The 14,211-nt window shown below is 37.8% G+C and overlaps 1 protein-coding gene across 3 annotated transcripts in view; it reads left to right on the forward strand.

Annotated features, from left to right (window-relative positions):
• Positions 1-14,211, forward strand: part of LOC116518516 (TBC1 domain family member 12) — a 63,704-nt gene that overhangs the window by 42,803 nt on the left and 6,690 nt on the right. For all 3 annotated transcript variants that reach the window (XM_032231977.1, XM_032231978.1, XM_032231979.1), the window contains 7 exons: positions 2,109-2,226; positions 2,565-2,671; positions 5,838-5,918; positions 7,359-7,453; positions 12,206-12,277; positions 13,332-13,460; positions 13,942-14,051. In XM_032231977.1, the coding sequence (XP_032087868.1) occupies positions 2,109-2,226; positions 2,565-2,671; positions 5,838-5,918; positions 7,359-7,453; positions 12,206-12,277; positions 13,332-13,460; positions 13,942-14,051 (712 nt within the window). The remainder of the gene's footprint in view (positions 1-2,108; positions 2,227-2,564; positions 2,672-5,837; positions 5,919-7,358; positions 7,454-12,205; positions 12,278-13,331; positions 13,461-13,941; positions 14,052-14,211) is intronic.

Below are 14,211 nucleotides of genomic sequence, written 5' to 3' on the forward strand. Positions count from 1 at the left end.
CACACACACACACACACACACACACACACACACCTTTATATTTATGAAAGAGATTGTTCATTATATATGCTTTCCGGAACCGCTCAAACTCATTTGGCTGAAATGGGGGGGAAAAAAGGCATGCATGAATGAATGAATGCTTCTTTCTAGCAGCAAGATGTTTACTACATGAAAGAAGCATAAACTGTTATACAAAACATAGCACATTTGGCACATGCTATTATGTTAAACACCTTTAATTAGCATTTCCAGTATTTCAGTCCCAAATATGCTACTAAACCAGATTCATTCCATCCCTTATTTTAGTGGGCTTGATCTGTAGAAAATTATACTGTATTTAATCATACAGAGGACTCTTATCTTTAATACCACAAATATTTCAACAATTGTAAAACAGAACATAAAACAACTATTGTTGTTTGCCATATATTTTCAGGTGGAAGCTTCCCAGATTGCAGATTGTTCAATTTCATCTTTATATTTAAGTACAATTGTGGTTCAGAATATAGTAATACCCTGATGGGTCAAGAAACAAAGTTGTAAATTATTTTTTAATGTACCTTTGAGGGAATTTTTAAGATTCTGAGAGACTAAGGGGCAGCATTTAATTTGGATGTTTTTTTTTCTCCGTTGGAAGTTGTGGCTGGGAGAATATGGGAAACTATTAAAATAATTGTTTCCATTATATTTTAACAGATTATTTTTGCTAATTTGAAGAAATAATACTGATCCACTCATTTTGAAATACTAAATTAAGTTACGGATGAGCGACGGGAATCCCAACCTTTGCTGGAATCTATGGCAATTGTCCCATTCTTTAAAAATCATTAGATCCTTCTTCTATGTTTTTTATCTTTTTATAACCCTATATTTACATACAATTATTTTGTTAGGACAATGCCTCATGATATGAAGTAGATTCTAACCTAATCTAAGAAAACTTATTTTAAATAAAAGCATTATTGCTGTCCAGGGGCGCCAGTGCGCCCATAGCAGTTTTCCTTGACATCTGCCAGTCTTTGTGTCTTGATGCGTAAAAAAGTGACATCAGAAATTACAAAGACTATGTAGATTTTCAAAGTCGCAAAATGCTGACTGTAAGATATGAGTAAAACACTTCCTCCTTGGAAATGTAACATTCTTGGAAATGTTCTCATTTTATTCCAGATTATGCCGCCTGACCATTCCAGGTGTTATGGGGCTATTCCCCCCCCTCAAATCTTCCAAAATAAAGGAGTGATTTATGGTGGTTCCAAATCTACTCTAGAAAACATCTGGACACCACTCTTGGGACTGTCCAATTGGGGAAAAAAAATAACATTCTAGAATTTCTCAGAATGTTCCTTTTCTGGAGATGGAAGACTTTGCACATACCTGTTGACTTTTTCTGATGTTGAAAAAAAAAAGCTGCAACTGTGTAACACATACATTCATTCCTGTAATCAGAATTATCTTTGCTATGAGCTGCTTTACATAGCAGATCAGTGGTGGGTTTCAAAAATGGTTCGAACCTACTCTGTGGGTGTGGCCTCCTTTGTGGGAGTGGCTTGCCGCCCATGTGACCGGATGGGAGTGGCTTGCCGCCCATGTGGCCGGATATGAAGATGCCGACGACACTTGTCAGAACCACCTTAAATTACCTCACACACAGCCCTGGCATGCATAAGAATAGGATGCAAACATGTTTTTTAAAAGGCATCTTTGGTTTGCGTTAAAACAACGTCAACACACGCAATGTTCTGATTGCACCACAAACGCAGTAGTCATCCTTACCTTTCACAGAGGCACTGAGTTTTATAAATATGAGCATGATAGTGTAGAATAATCATATCCAAGGACCAGTGGTGGGTTTCAAAAAATTTTGGAGCCTCTTCTGTAGGTGTGGCCTGCTTTCCGGGTCCACTGGTGGAACCTCTTCTAACCGGTTCGGTGGATTTGATGAACCGGTTCTACCGAAGAGGTGCAAACTGGTAGGAACCCACCTCTGTAGCAGATATATATTTTATAAGCATTTATATTTAAGGGACCCGTATCCTTTAATTATCTAATATTTGTTTTAAACATGGCTTTTTGATGTCACATTGCAATTAAAATTCTGAATTTAATAGAAATCAAAGAAGCTCACCGAAGGAAGAAGATAATGAAAGAACGCTTCAAACAAGAGGAGAACATTGCTAGTGCTATGGTGATTTGGGTCAATGAAATTCTGCCTAATTGGGAGAGCATGTAAGTGTAGAATACTTGGTCATACAAGATTGATGCAAACTTCTGTGTGTTTTCCTTTCTGTTCTCCGCTGTACTTTTAATTCATCACATCATAGAATTACTTTCTCTTGAATCTGCTATTCTTTTTTTTTTTTAAATTCAGAAATCACATATTAAGAGACCAGTCTTATAAGATCAGGCAATATTACATTCGCAGGAAGAACTACTAGTAAATTCCAACAGAAGATCTCTGGCTTCTCATATGAAGCTAAAGTTTACTGCTGTATTTGATGCTAGGATATTTCTAGCAGTGCCCAAACGATTACATTTATCCCATTTTTACTTCTCTGTCTTTATAGGCGTTCTACAAGGCGAGTGCGAGAATTATGGTGGCAAGGATTACCTCCAAGCGTTCGTGGAAGGGTTTGGAGTCTTGCTGTAGGAAACGAATTGAATATCACTCCTGGTATGTTTGAAGCATATAATAGTTTCCAGTGATATTCTGCAACATAACCCAATCTTTTGTTGTCTTGAGTGTATGATGGTGTGCGTTTTGCCCAGGAATAATTGCATTATTATAGAGACACTGTGGCTCAGTGGCTAAGATGCTGAGCTTGTCAATCAGAAAGTGTCAGATGCTGCTTCACTTGGTAACCAAGAAAGAAACCACTCAACTCCATTTTGCAGAATTAAGAGTACTTTTACTGATTATAAGTGATGAGAAGCTAAGCAAAGCTGGATCTGAGCAAAAGCGCGCGAAAGCGTTAAGATATCAATACATGACCCATTCCCCTCCCCTTGGTAACCCCAGTCCATAGTCCAATCGTATATCTCCACAGCTGTCAGGTGGGAGACATCTTCAAAAATCATCATCAGGTTGGTATGCCGGACAGTTGGCCTTGGCGGGAAACTCCCCTCCTTCCACATGCGCAAACGAATGGCGAGAACAACTCCCAAGTAACAGTCCTCCTGTACAGAATATTTCCCTCACCCAAATACCATGCCCTCTGTCCCCGTTTCAATGGCAGCCGAAAAGCAAGCAGCAAAACAGGTTATGTTAATGTTAATTGATACTTTTGGTGATTAATAAGTAGGAATGTTAGCGGGTTTTTTTAGATTGCTTTAGATTTTAAATGTTTATTCTGTTAACATATAATTATCTACGATAATAATAATGAAATGACAACATTAATAGGTAAAAATAAACTGGATATAAATTGTAATTTGGGACCTAGGGAAAAGACCTATAATTCTTATTAATAATTTTTTGTTTAGAGCTTATTACAAAGGTATAATCTCTTTTGGGCCCGAGGTGAGACAAATAATAAATAATTTTTAGTTAATTACAATAATAACAAGGAAATGCTAATGGGTAATGTTTAATGATCTATACATGTGTGTTGTACCAGTAAAAGCAAATTGGACATAAGCTTTAATTTGTGAGTTGGGGACGGAGAAGGGGACGGAATGCTTAGATATCCTACTAATTGACTTTGTCTTAGAATATCTTATAAAGTTATGGGAGATTAATTGAGATTGTGAAAGTACGCCAGTAGGTGGTTGTGTCTTTAAATATAAATGATTTTAGAAAAAAAAAAAAACAAGTTTAAGTAACTGTAATCAAATACAGTGATAATAAAATACATAAATTTTAAAATATACACCTTAATTCGAATGAAGTATATGTAATGATTGTGGAAGAAACGCGCAAAATGTATCTGTAACCAGTCGACATGCTTTCTACAAGATGTAACGAAAGATGATTCTTTTTTTGTGTGTTTTTAATTAAAACAATAAAAAATTTCAAATAAAAGAAAAGAAAGGTTGGCAGTTCGGCAGTTTGAATCCCTAGCATAATGAAGTGAGCTCTCTTTACTTGTCCCAGCTTCTGCCAACCTAGTTCAAAAGCATGTAAAAATGTAAGTAGAAAAATAGGAACCACCTTTGGTGGGAAGGTAACAGTGTTCCATACACCTTCGGTGTTTAGTCATGCCGTCCACATGGCCATGGAGACGCCTTCGGACAGCACTGGCTCTTCGGCTTTGAAACAGAGATGAACACCGCCCCCTAGAGTCAGGAAAGACTAACACATAGGTGCTAGGAGAACCTTTACCTTTAATTGCATTATTAGGTATCATACTTCAGTAACCTAGTGCTTCCCTTATAAATGAAGACATTATGCGCCACTCAGATCTCTATCTTAAATTGAAGCCCTTTCTTTAAAGATAATAAAAGTGAATGAAAAAAAAACCCAGAGTTTTTGAACTATTCTACAAGTTAAACTTACATGGTGCTGACTAACATATCTTATGATATATATTTAGCTAGTAATAATCTATAATATTTTAAACGTTAGTTCTAAACCACTTAGAAATAGTGCAGGGTTAATAGAAGTGTGAATTCATTTATGAGTCCTTAACAGACGAATTTTCTTTTTAGTTTGAATGGTTTAATTTCTGAACAGATTATCAAAGGTTTTTCCTATATTAGTGCTCCCTCCCACCACTTCTGGTTTAGGATATTACTGGCCTAATGAATGTCATTGTAATTTAGTAAATATAGACATATTTTCCCTAGAAGGAAGAAACTACTAAAAGGACATTAAATGCTGTGTATGAGAGGGGGGAGGGGGAGAGAAGCTTATTTTCAATAGCTGCAGTTGTGATTCGGTGACTAGAAAGGTGATGACCAGGTTGTGTGAGTCAAACAATGATAATCAACAGTTTCTCATCAAACTTTAATTAGGTGTCAAATGGTGTACCATTGAATTAGATCCTTAAGTTTTCTACTCTTCATTTTTATTAATGACTTAGATATATCACATTTGCAACTAATACAAAATTTGATGGTAAAGTCAATACTGTAGCTTGCAAGAGCAAAATTCAAAATGTTCTTGACTCATCAGAAAGATGAATTAGAAGTAACAGAATAATATTTAATGGAGATAGATGCAAAGTTTTCCAGTTAGGAAATAGAATAGAATAGAAATGAGAATTATCTGACATGATAAATGAAACAGAATATTTGAATTGTAGTTGATTGTAAAATGAATGTGAATCAGCAATGTAAACCTAACCCTAACCCTAACCCTAAACTTAACCCCTAACCCTAAACCTAATCCTAAACCTAACCCTAAACCTAACCCTTAACCTAATCCTAAAACTAACCCTTAACCTAACCCTAAACCTAACCCTTAACCTAACCCTAAACCTAACCCTAACCCTAAACCTAACCCTTACCTTAAGTTAAATCGGCTTTCTTTCGACGCGCTATTGTAAAGCACCCTTCTTTCTCCATGCTTGCTGTTGTCGCCGCGTTGATGACATCAGCGACGCGGTTTAGTCGGGCGCGGTTTTGACGTTCGCCCTTTTGTCGGGTCACGAATAAAAGCATCTATTTCTCACTTTGTATTCTCTTTTTACCCTTTGGTGAGTAGAGCTGGCATCTATCTAATTACTGAGGTTAGAAGTTCCTAAATCAATAAACTGAGAATTTCCACTAGTCAATTTATAAAAATTCTGATTTTTTTTTAAAAAAAAAATCAGTAAATTAATACTGGAATGGAAATTACGCAGTTCAATTTGCGGAATCATAAATTTAATTTTTGCCTACATTTTGCTTGTGTTTTGCAGAACTCTATGAAATCTTCTTATCTAGAGCCAAGGAACGATGGAAGATTTTTGGAGAGATTGGCACTGAAAATGATACGGAAGGTATTTTGAAATGGCTGCTCATATCATTTCACAATACATGACATACTGTTTGTAGTGTTTATTATAATGTAAAGACATAGAGAGCTGAGGTGGCGCAGTGGTTAAATGCAGCACTGCAGGCTTCTTCAGCTGACTGCAGTTCTGCAGTTCGGCTGTTCAAATCTCACCGGCTCAAGGTTGACTCAGCCTTCCATCCTTCCGAGGTGGGTGAAATGAGGACCCGGATTGTTGTTGGGGGGCAATATGCTGACTCTGTAAACCGCTTAGAGAGGGCTGAAAGCCCTATGAAGCGGTATATAAGTCTAACTGCTATTGCTATTTTCGGGGATTTTAACAATATAATTTCCCGACAGAACCATTTAGCAGACAATTGTGTGTTTCATACTTATTTAAAGGGAAAATCGGAGAGAGAGAAAAATCTAGAAATGTTATGTAGAAAAACACATTTCGGACTCTAGTCTCTATAGTACTACAATTCTGAATTATCAATGCCATGTGAAACTGGATGTGCTCAACCCTGAATTAGAACTTTCTTTTACATTACAACTTCATAGCTATTGTTGTTATAGCAATAGCAATTAGACTTATATACCGCTCCAGGGAAAGGGGAGGGGAAGGAGACCTTTTCCCCCCAAATCTCCGTGGGGAATCTGGAGGGAATCTGGAGGCCGGAATTCACCCCCCAATGGTTAACTGGAACGGGGGGGAGAGAGGCACTAAGCCTACCTTGCAAGGCCCTCAGTTTTTCAGCCCTGGAAAAGGTCTGAGAGAGCCTTGTGCCTCTTCAGTTCGTCCCTCTGGGTGGCATGGGGGAGAAGGAGACCCCCCCCCCCGCCTCCTCCGCCATCTTGGCCACATGAGGAAATAAGGAAAATAAAGAAAAAACTACCCCCCCTCCTTGCGCAGCCTCCTGGCTCTCCCTCTCTTCTGCTGCAACAGTTAAGGAAAAAACAAACTGGATGAATGCTGCTTTCTCCCCTTCCGGGCAGCCCCTGCCTCAGGACCGAGAATGGTGTGTTTGGGGGCTACCGCCGAGGCTTGCCTCGGCCCGGGTCGCTTCACGCGCTCTCCACCACTCTGCGGCGGGCTCACAGTTCAAAACAAAAAACTACTTCGCGCTCTTCCGAGCGCTCCGTGCTCTCCGCGGCTTGAATCCAGCCGCCGAAGCCATTTCCAGTAGATTGGTGCGATGGGGTGGGGCTCTGGGCTGGGAATCCCTAGCCTCTAGCCTCCCGATCTCATAAAACCCCAAGGGATCGGCGCCACGTGCTTGGCAAAGTCAGAAGTGGCTGCCGCGACCTCAGCGTTCTCTCCGATCCCAAGGATACAAAGTAACCCTCCCTGGTGAATCAATCATACTGCGTATCAAAGTAACATAATCTTGTATTACTGGGAATCAGTCTACAGACATGTATAAATCTGCAGGTTTACTCTCTTTAGATGCCGGAGCATCACTTGCTGATCGAGAAGCTAGCTTGGAGCTAATAAAATTGGATATATCCCGCACATTTCCATCCCTTTATATTTTTCAGAAGGTAACATTTATTGATTATGCTTTTGAGATTACACTGCTTTTAAAATAATGGTTGCTAAAAGCAAGAATTCTGTCATTGGAAGACTTTTCTATTATGGTTTAATGCAGTCGATAAGTTCTATCTCCATTAAAGAGGGTCTTAAACTAAGATAGTTATAAAATGTGCACAGTTTGTATATATTATAAACACTCTTGCAAGCTGAAGTATGGCAGAAAAGTTGATTTTTGCATTTCTGTAGAACTGTAGCCGTTATGCGTTGAGTGTTTTAAAAGCCTATACAAAAAGAATAACACAGGCAAATTACAAATTGTTTGGAAGTACAACATCTGTGGTGTATTTTTGAATCGAAATACTTAGGGAGAGGAGGAAAATTTACATTTTCATTTTCAAACTTGGGTGAAGGAAAGAATTCAACTCCAGTGTGTACATGTTATAAAAGCCATTTTTAAAAGTATATTTCTCTTTTGCTTGTACATAAGTGTTTGGTACTAGTCTTTTTTTTTAATATACTTTTTTATTTTCCATTTTCATAACATATAATCACATGTATACTATTCCATAGCCAATATCCTATTGTATTAAGTAGTAATTACATCAGTTCCTCTTGTCATCAACGCCCAGAAAGATAAAAACCCATTACTAGCTCTTCTGCTCTCCATAGACCTCTTTCTTCTGCCTCTCTCCTACCTCCTTTCTTCCCTCCATCATCCTTTCCTACTCTACTTCCCCTTCCTTTCTCCTTCTCCTCTCTCTTCATTCCACTCCTCCTTATCCTCCTCATCTTCCCCCCTTACCCTCTCTCCTATCCCTCTCTTCCCATCTTTCTTCTCTCCTCTGTTTCCCACTCTTCCTCCCATTGGTGTATTTCCGCTTCCGAGCAAACTCCATTCTATGTTGATGGTATTTATGCTTCCATATCAATATACTTAACATATCTTAGTTTTAAAGAAAAAATAAGAGAAGACAGTATACATGTGCAATCATATTACTTTAAAATCTAACACCCCTCATCAAGCCTCCCTCCCTCCCACCCCCCACCCCCAACCTACCCTCCCCCGACTTCCCAGAACCCATACACGGTATAAATCTTTAACAAAAACAGTCTAAAATATATTGGGAAAAAGAATAGAAAATTGATAACATCTTTACATTGAACTTAGCTCCTCCTTGCTAGGCTAACTTTAAACAATTTATATCAGTGTTTGGTACTGGTCTTATGCTCCTCAAAATGTTGTTATTACAGTTCCACCTCTTTATTACAGAGTAATAAATAAAATAGTAGGTTCCTCTGATGAGTGTCTCATTGTGAAATTGAAGCTGCTCAGTGTCTTACAATAGTGTTTCCCAACCTTGACAACTTTAAAATGCGTGTGGGCTTCAGCTCAACAAAATCCTTAGCAATGGCTGTCCCGTTGGCATATGCAGCAACATTATTTTACCAAGAGTTATAACTTTACTGATAGATCCATATGGGCACAGGAGAAGTGAAGCTAGCTCTGAGGTTTTTCTGCGAAAATCAGCATAGTTAATTTCCCCTCTTCCCCATTTGGGCCACCCGTTGTCCAATATTGCCCACCAATCCAACACATTCTTTTTATTTTGGAAAAAACAGGCTACGCTTTTTGAAGGTTCCCATCACACAGCCTTGAAGTATCGGGATTTTCTGAGGTTTACAAATGCCTTCCTTACCTTTCTCCCGGCTCCCAATACATTCCAAGCATTCTCTCCCCCCCCCCCTTCATTTCTGTTGTCTAGTTGCGAGTAGAGGTGCGTTATGAGTCAGCCTTGACAATGGCTGTTTTGAACGAAGAAATTTTGATAATTGAAGACCACACACGTTTTTGGGTTTTTTTGCATAGAAAATTTTTTATTTTCCATTTTCATAGCATATAATCACATGTATACTATTACATAGTCAATATCATGTTGTATTATTAAGTAATTACATCAATTCATCTTACCATCAACTACCAAAGGGGAAAAAAAAACAGTTATTGGCTCTTCTGCTCTCCAGACACTATATTTATACCTTATCCGACACTTTCTTCCCCCTCTCTCCTTCCCCTTTCTACATCCTTTCTTTCCTCCATCATTTTCTACTCTACTTCCCCTTCCTTTCTCCTTCTCCTCTCACCCCTTACCACTCCTCCTTATATACCTCACCTTCCCCCCTCACCCTCTCTCCTGTCCCTCTCTTCCTATCTTTCTTCTCTCCTCTGCTTCCCACTCTTCTACATCATGTCTTCCCTCCATCCTTTTCTACTCTTCTTCCCCTTCCTTTCTCCTTCTCCTCTCTCCCCTTACCACTCCTCCTTATACACCTCATCTTCCCCCTTCCTCCTCTCTCCCATCCCTCTCTTCCTATCTTTCTTCTCTCCTCTGCTTCCCACTCTTCTACATCCTGTCTTCCCTCCATCCTTTTCTACTCTACTTCCCCTTCCTTTCTCCTTCTCCTCTCTCCCCTTACTACTCCTCCTTATACACCTCATCTTCCCCCCCTCACCCTCTCTCCTGTCCCTCTCTTCCTATCTTTCTTCTCTCCTCTGCTTCCCCCTCTTCCTCTAATTCATTTGGTGTATTTCAGCTTCTGAGCAAACTCCCTTTTGTGTTGATGGTATTTATAATTCCATTTCAATATACATAAAAAAGAAAAAATAGCAGTATACATGTACAATCATAATACCTTAAAATCCAACACCCCTCCTCCAATTTAGTAAACTCCGCTCCCCCCCTCCCCCCCAACCCCCCCAACCTTCCCCCCCCCCCGACTTCCCAGAACCAATACAAGGTATAAATCTTTAACACACTTTAAAGTTGCTGATGTTGGGAAACAGCTTTGCAGTGAAGTCCTACAACTAGGTGTATCTTGCTCAGGCAGAAGGCAGTTCTGAACCTCAGTATTTCCCTTCATGTTCAGTCAACCTGCACTTTGAAATGAACATTTATCAATATGAAAGCTTATTTCCCCTTCCTGTTTGAATGACAAAATGCTAAAACATAACCTTTGGATTCAAAGCCGCCTTTGTTTCATCATTACCATATGACTGCATCACTTTTATTAAATTGCAAATTATTTCAATCATGTTTATTGCTTGGAATGGTCATTGCCTTGTCCCTAAATTAAGTATGTCATAAGTGAATGGACATATTGGATTTCTTCTTTTTAATAAAACTGCTTTTTAAATGCAGTAGACTTCCAGAGAAAATGATGAGAGGAGAACAGATTATTGAATTTATTATCCTGGACCAATAGCTCTAATGACCTAATATGATTCATAGTATTGATTACAATTATTTTCTGTATTAATATTTGTAAAGTACCTGAAGTTTTACTAGGATTGAGGTGGTGGATAAATTGCACAAATTAATGAATAAATTTTGTTATCATACAAAACAATAATTCCTCACATAGATGCTAATCTGACTTCTGGCAGCTTTTTCAGACATACCTTACATATAATCTACTTTGCACTGATTAGCATCCTGACTGCCACACTTACATCAATTGAAATTTTTGAACGTTTTCGTATTATATTCATAGATCTGTCTAGGCAGGAATACCAGCTTTACAATACAAAATTTAGAAAATGGAATGTCCTATCACAAAAGCAGAGAATATTCCTGTCTTTGCTAAAGTTGTATCTAGTATGTATTTTTCTTGAAAAATAACAGCAAGCGACATTCAGGATCATTAATTCATACACATAAGAGTTATAATGAGGAGATTTTAGAAGTAATTTTGATGGCATGATTCCTGGGTGATAAAAAGTTGGTATTAATAGTTATATAATATATACTGTGTGTGTGTATGCATGTATATCTATCTCTCTATCTCTCTATGTATGTTTTTGTGTATGTGTGTGTGTATGTATATATATGTGTGTGTGTGTGTGTGTATATATATATATATATATATATATATATATATATTTGTTACATTTATGCTGATAAATAAATAAAGGGAGACTAGTATGTATGTATGTATGTATGTATGTATGTATGTATGTATGTATGTATTTATTTGTTTTCTGAGGTTTTCGCGGGTGTTAGTATGTAGGTCTTTGGTTATTTGGGTTTTCTCCCGCGGCTTCCACGAAGCCTGAAGATGACGAATGAGCCTTCGTCGAAACGTCGCCAAGACACTTCCAATTTTACGCAGGAGAAAACCCGAATAACTATATATATATATATATATATATATATATATATATATATATATAGATAGATAGATAGATAGATAGATAGATAGATAGATATAGATATAGATATAGATATAGATATAGATATAGATATAGATATATAGATATATAGATATATAGATATATAGATATATAGATATATAGATATATAGATATATAGATATATAGATAGATATAGATATAGGGATAGGGATAGGGATAGGGATAGGGATAGGGATAGAGATAGAGATATAGATAGAGATATAGATAGATAGATAGATAGATAGATAGATAGATAGATAGATAGATATAGATATAGATATAGATATAGATATAGATATATAGATATATATAGATATAGATATAGGGATAGGGATATATAGATAGATAGATAGATAGATAGATAGATAGATAGATAGATAGATAGATAGATAGATAGATAGATAGATATTCCAGTGTGATTATTCTATGCAGGGATTTTTTTTCTTGATGTAAAATAACCTTTATCATATATCTCCATTTTGAAATTTCAATTTTTAACCTTTACTTTTTGGATGTACTGTTTCTATTTTAGGGTGGCCCTTATCATGATCTCTTGCACAGTGTCTTGGGAGCATATACATGTTACAGACCTGATGTAGGATATGTAAGTATTTGTACAGTGTTGTCACTCTTTCAACAACAGTGACAATAATAAAGTAGAATGACTGTGGAAAAGAAAGCAAAGGTACTATTAATAATAATCAAGGTTCTTGATGCAATCCCAAACTATCTGGAGCAGAACTTGAGTGCCATGGGCTTTGACAAAAATCACCATCAGTCAGTTGCAAAAGGCAACTTTACTTGGATCACTTTACGTCTTGTGATTAAACTTTTAACACCATCAAACAACATCTTCCTTTCTCAAATCCCTAGTAAGGGTTTGATAGGTGGATAAAAATGGCAAAACCAGCCTAAACATTTGGCTGACTGTGCGACCAACCATAATAATGATGGTAATATTTGTATGCCTTCCAACCAGGCGTAGGTTTCATCAGGCACTACTGCCATTTCCTCGTGTGTGTGTTGCGCATGCACTTGGTGCACGCTGTGCGCACCTGCACAATGCCATTAAAACTGTTTTGCACATGTGCGGAACTGAAAAACAAGGTGGCGGCACATATGGCGCTGCCCGGGGAACCATTTCGGGGGCATGGCAGGCCTTGGTCACTGTCGGTTCCAGCGACCCAGGCCACCAAACCACTACCGGTTCGTCCGAACCAGTCGGAATCCACCACTGCTTCCAACTCTCAACAACCTGGGTATTTCACAACAATAAAATAGAAATTACTATAAATTCAAAGCTTCCCTAATTTATTATATTGATATATATGATCATTGATACGGTTATAACCATATGCTTTATGGCTTATGAGAAGAGCCGAGGTGGCGCAGTGGTTAAATGCAGCACTGCAGGCTACTTCAGCTGACTGCAGATGGGCATATTTTTTCCTATATAAATAATCACGGTTATTTTTAGACTAAAGTATAATTCAGCAAGTAAATGTATGAAAAAAAGGAGCATCTGGCTCAGAATAAGCTGCCCATCTTATTGTCATAATTTGGTTATATCCTAATTTTCAAAAAATACTAAAACTTCAGCTGTAGCATAAAAACCAGTAGACTCAAAACTTGTCTGTTTGTCTGTTTGTGTGTTACAGGTCCAGGGCATGTCTTTCATTGCTGCGGTTCTCATACTTAATCTGGAGGAGGCAGATGCTTTTATTGCCTTTGCAAACCTTTTGAACAAGCCATGCCAGCTAGCCTTTTTCCGTGTGGATCACAGCATGGTATGTGCCCATATGATGACTTTCTACTATTATTTGACTTGATTTCTTCTTACCATAAAACGTTCATGGACAAGTAAAGTAGATGATCCTATTGAAGTCAGTGCCATTCCTAGATTTCGAAACATCGAAGCTCTGTATTCCTCCTTATAGCTAACAGGTGTACCGTATTTTTTCGGAGTATAAGAGGGACCCTTTTCCCCTCAAAAAAGAGGCTGAAAATCTGGGTGCGTCTTCAGAGGTGGATTCCTACCAGTTCGCACCAGTTCGGTAGAACCAGTTCAAACTCTTGAGTGTTTGAATATTAGCTAAATTATTTCTCAGCTGCATAATCTGTTGTACAGTAACTGCAATCTCACTTTAAGATTTACTGTTTAAATAAGGCATGCTCCATTCTGTAAGCTAATGTATAATTCGGCAGAAGTTTCAAAATTTGTGACGTTTTCCTGAACTATATATTTTTCTCCCCTTTCTTTCTTTTCAGATGCTGAAGTACTTTGCAGCATTTGAAGTATTTTTTGAGGAAAACCTGCCTAAACTGTTTCATCATTTTAAATCCTATAATCTTACCCCCGACATATACTTGATAGATTGGTACGTTGAAAACGTAAGGGTCACATGGGGAGGAGGGTGGGGGGGGAGGGATGTATATTAGGTTTGACGAGGGGTGTTAGATTTTAATGTAATATGATTGCACATGTATACTGACTTCTCTTATTTTTTCTTTAAAACTAAGATATGTTAACTATATTGA

This window comes from Thamnophis elegans, chromosome 15, assembly GCF_009769535.1.
Source record: "Thamnophis elegans isolate rThaEle1 chromosome 15, rThaEle1.pri, whole genome shotgun sequence".
Lineage (NCBI taxonomy): Eukaryota > Metazoa > Chordata > Lepidosauria > Squamata > Colubridae > Thamnophis > Thamnophis elegans.